The sequence below is a fragment of the Propithecus coquereli genome, unplaced genomic scaffold (assembly GCF_000956105.1).
Source record: "Propithecus coquereli isolate 6110/MARCELLA unplaced genomic scaffold, Pcoq_1.0 Scaffold395, whole genome shotgun sequence".
Lineage (NCBI taxonomy): Eukaryota > Metazoa > Chordata > Mammalia > Primates > Indriidae > Propithecus > Propithecus coquereli.
The window spans coordinates 1876481-1880144 of record NW_012149674.1 but is presented as its reverse complement, the minus strand read 5'-3'; the positions used below and the strand labels follow the sequence as shown (position 1 = coordinate 1880144).

At 37.6% G+C, this 3664-nt stretch overlaps 1 protein-coding gene across 1 annotated transcript in view; it reads right to left on the bottom strand.

The window, feature by feature from the left end:
* The window catches only part of RPGRIP1L (RPGRIP1-like), a 121361-nt gene that overhangs the window by 58115 nt on the left and 59582 nt on the right, over positions 1 to 3664 (bottom strand). Inside the window, 1 exon segment of the mRNA XM_012652658.1 lies at positions 2364 to 2515. Within this exon segment, the coding sequence (XP_012508112.1) occupies positions 2364 to 2515 (152 nt within the window).

Here is a 3664-nt window from a genome sequence, read left to right as displayed (position 1 = left end):
CCTCGGCCTCTCAGAGTGCTAGGATTACAGGCGTGAGCCACCGCGCCCGGCCTAGTCTGATGTTTTAAAATTCTATTTAATAACTAAAGACTATGGTGAGCAATGGGTCCAAAGATGAATGCCATAACTAGAGAACTGCCCATGCAGGGTAATGATCTGCTGTTATATTTCAGTTGGCCCTCACCCTCAACTGCTAGGATTTGAAGAAGCAGATATCTGAAGCCACATAGCCAGTTTATCAAAGTCCAACTGTTGTAAGAACAAGAGAACAGAGCTAGAGATAAACCTTGAAGGGATAAAAAGCTAGAATTGGAAGGATACTTCAGAAGAGAGATGAGCAAAAGGAGTTATTAGGCAGAGCTGGAATCTACTCTATGGCCACTTTTGGAAATATTACTGAGATAGACAGCACACAAGTATTTTAGAAAACAATTGTTCTAACTGTTAAATCTTCCATAGTTGATGTGATCTGTGACAAAGAGAATGCTAGTGTCTCAGTGCCTTGTTTAGTTAGTGTTGGAGAATTCTCTACCTTCCATAAAGGGATCCCTGCATTTCTGAATGTGAATTGAGCATCTGGGACCCTGACTCCAAGAGAAGTTTCTTAGAGAAGGAAAAATAGAGCTATAGTTGTAATCTCCTTAGCAGAGAAATCTGGTTTTGTGGAAAGGGGAAAGCTGAGAAGGGAATCACAATACTGCTTTCCCAGGGCTAGTTTGCCCTCAGCCACAGAAGGCTGAGTGGAATGAATTTAAAAAGTACTCCCTCTACTTCTCTTCCCAAATCTGCCCACAAAAGCTGAAATTCCACCAGTAAATGACTTATTCAAGTCAGAAGCTGGTAGTCTAAGACCCTTAAACTATAAAACAAAACCAACAAACTGGTTTCTTTATTTTTAACTTCCATTTCTATAACAGCATTTCCCAAAGTGTGTTATAAAGAATACTAGCCAGAAAGGTGATGTCTGGGAAGCAGGTGCCATTCTTTCTTAATGTTATAGCAGTCATGGTTCTTTAACTGAAAGTTATAGAAATCGGTTCTATCTAGCAAAAACGACAAAAAAGGGACTTTACTATAAGGTTACAGGGATATTTCACAGACCTACACAGCAGAAATGTGGTTGGGCCTTAGGAAGGTAGTGGACTGGAAAACCACCAGAGTTTACTCTCTGTCTGGTCTCCATTTTTTTCTGTACATTTGGTCATTATTCTCTCTCTTCACACCCATTTCCTTTCCTTTGTTGGTTAACATGGTAGAAGATGGCTGCCCACAGCTCCCAATTTTACATGTTCCAGGCATGTCTTATTTTCTCTTGATTTCAGAAGGCAGAATCTGATTGGCCCAAATGGGGTTAAGTGGCTATTTCTAAATCATTAGTTATAACTGGGTGGGGTGTGGGAGAAAGCGGGATCACCTAACATAAGCCTGGTCACTGAGGGGCTGGCCCCATCCATTGGGGGTAGGGGCAGTTCCAAGAGAAAGAAAGGTAAGATAATCATTACTTGAGTGGACATTCCAAGATATTTCTACTATATTCTATCTTCTATCCCTCTGTTACTAAACATAAGTGCGTACTTTATGCTTCCTGTTGAGATTCACGTTACACACAAAGTCAGGAATCCTATTTAACTCTGTCAATTCAGTGCTTTCTGTATTTATTGGATCATGGAATTCATTTGAAAATATGGTCGTTAAGACTCCATGAAATAGTTTGGGAAATGCTGCCCTGAGGAATTGCACTTAAACTCCCAATTTTCAGAAAGAGAATATTAATTTTGTATTCTACTTTGCATTTCAGAAACCTGAGGAAACAATTTGAAAGAAGGACAATAACTGATAGTCCAATAACAGCTATTTATTTCCTTAACAGTAGAAATTGTTAACAAGTCTCCTGATGTGTGATTGCGATTATATTTTTCAAAAGTGTCCTGGGTAGCACAAACAAGTTTCTTTGTGTTGATGGAACAGTTTTTTATCTTGACTGTGGTGGTGGTGACCACATGTGACAAAACTACACAGAACAGCACACACATGCACAAATGAGTGAATGTAAAAACTGATGAAATCTGAATAAGGTACGCAGCCTAGTTAATAGTATTATACCAATGTCAATTTCCTGGTTTTGAAATTATACTATAGTTATGTAAGATATTACAATTAGAAGAAAGTGGGTAAAGGGTACATAGGCCCTCTCTGTACTGTTTTTGCAACTTCCTGTGAGTCTGTGATTAATTCAAAATAAAAAGTTAAAAAAGCCACTTGATGGCTGTGAAAGAAAATGATTTTAGTTTAAAGAATGACACATAAAGAAATACTATAAAATTTCTATGTCATAAAAGGCTCTTAAAGCCAAACAGGTTTACCGATTGCATTTGCTCCGGCCCCTTAAAATTTGATGTTATATATCCCAAAGCCTTTGCCCGTTCTCGATAAAGTCGAATTGCTTGATCCATGGGAACTCTTAATCGGAACCAGAATTCCACTGTGCCAAAATTTGGGATGTCTCCTTTAGTTCCTACAAATCAATACATAACTCACTTTAAAACAGTTCCATAAATTAAAATATATACCAGTAAAAAATACATGAATGGTATTATGCATTAAAACTATACATTTTATGTTAAGTAAAATAATACGACTTTCACAAATGATGTGTGATTGGCAAACAACATACTTCTGAAGTATGAGTTTCACTGTATTTTAAATATTATTAAAGAACTCCATCAGACTGTGTTTTAGCTATTCCAATTTATACTATTTCAATCTTCCTGCAATATGTAAAAGAAACTAAACATTGAGTCGAGTACTCTAGATTCTTCCTGCTGTTGTAGTACTATATTTTAAACAAGTTGTACTCAATGTAGTCTGATATTTATAGTATGAAACATGAAAATTATAAATATAACTTTCCATATTCTAATTCAACTTTCAAGAAATCTTTGGACCTTCCCATTTCTCTACTGTATCATAAGTACAGGGGAAAAAACGTCACAACTGTGTCAAATATATACCATCTGCAATATATCCTCACACGATGTTTCCCCTGCATGTCCTCAGTACCCCTCTCAACTCAGGCAGCTCTTAATGTTGTTTCCTCTTTGAAGACTTCCTGTCAGGCTCCTAGGACACTTAAGAGCCCGATGCTTCCTTCACAGACCCTGCATGTCCTCATTAGGGCACTGACTGCTTTGGCCTAAGTGTCTGTTCACTAGTCTGTTTCTCCAACTAACGATAAGTTTCTTGAAGGCAAGGGCCACAGTTTTCACCAATATACTCCTACCAGAGGGACTAGTACATAATAGTACTCAATATTTGTCAAATAGAGAATATTCTATTCATAAACTCTTCCGAACATACCATATTATTAAAAAGATTACCCCTACTCTCTCCTACTTCATCAATTTCTTTTTTGCTAATGGATCATTCTCATCAGCATACAAACATAATTTAACATCTGCCTGCTCTGGTTTAAATGTTTGGACCCTCCAAAACTCATGTTCAAATTTAATTGCCATTGTAACAGTATTAAGAGGGGGGACCTTTATGAAGTAATTAGGCCATGAGAGATCTACCCTCGTGAGGAATTGGTGCCACTATAAAAGGTTCAGTTTGGTAGCTTCTTGCTCTCTCTTGCCCTCTTGCCTTCTGCTATGTTATTATGTAG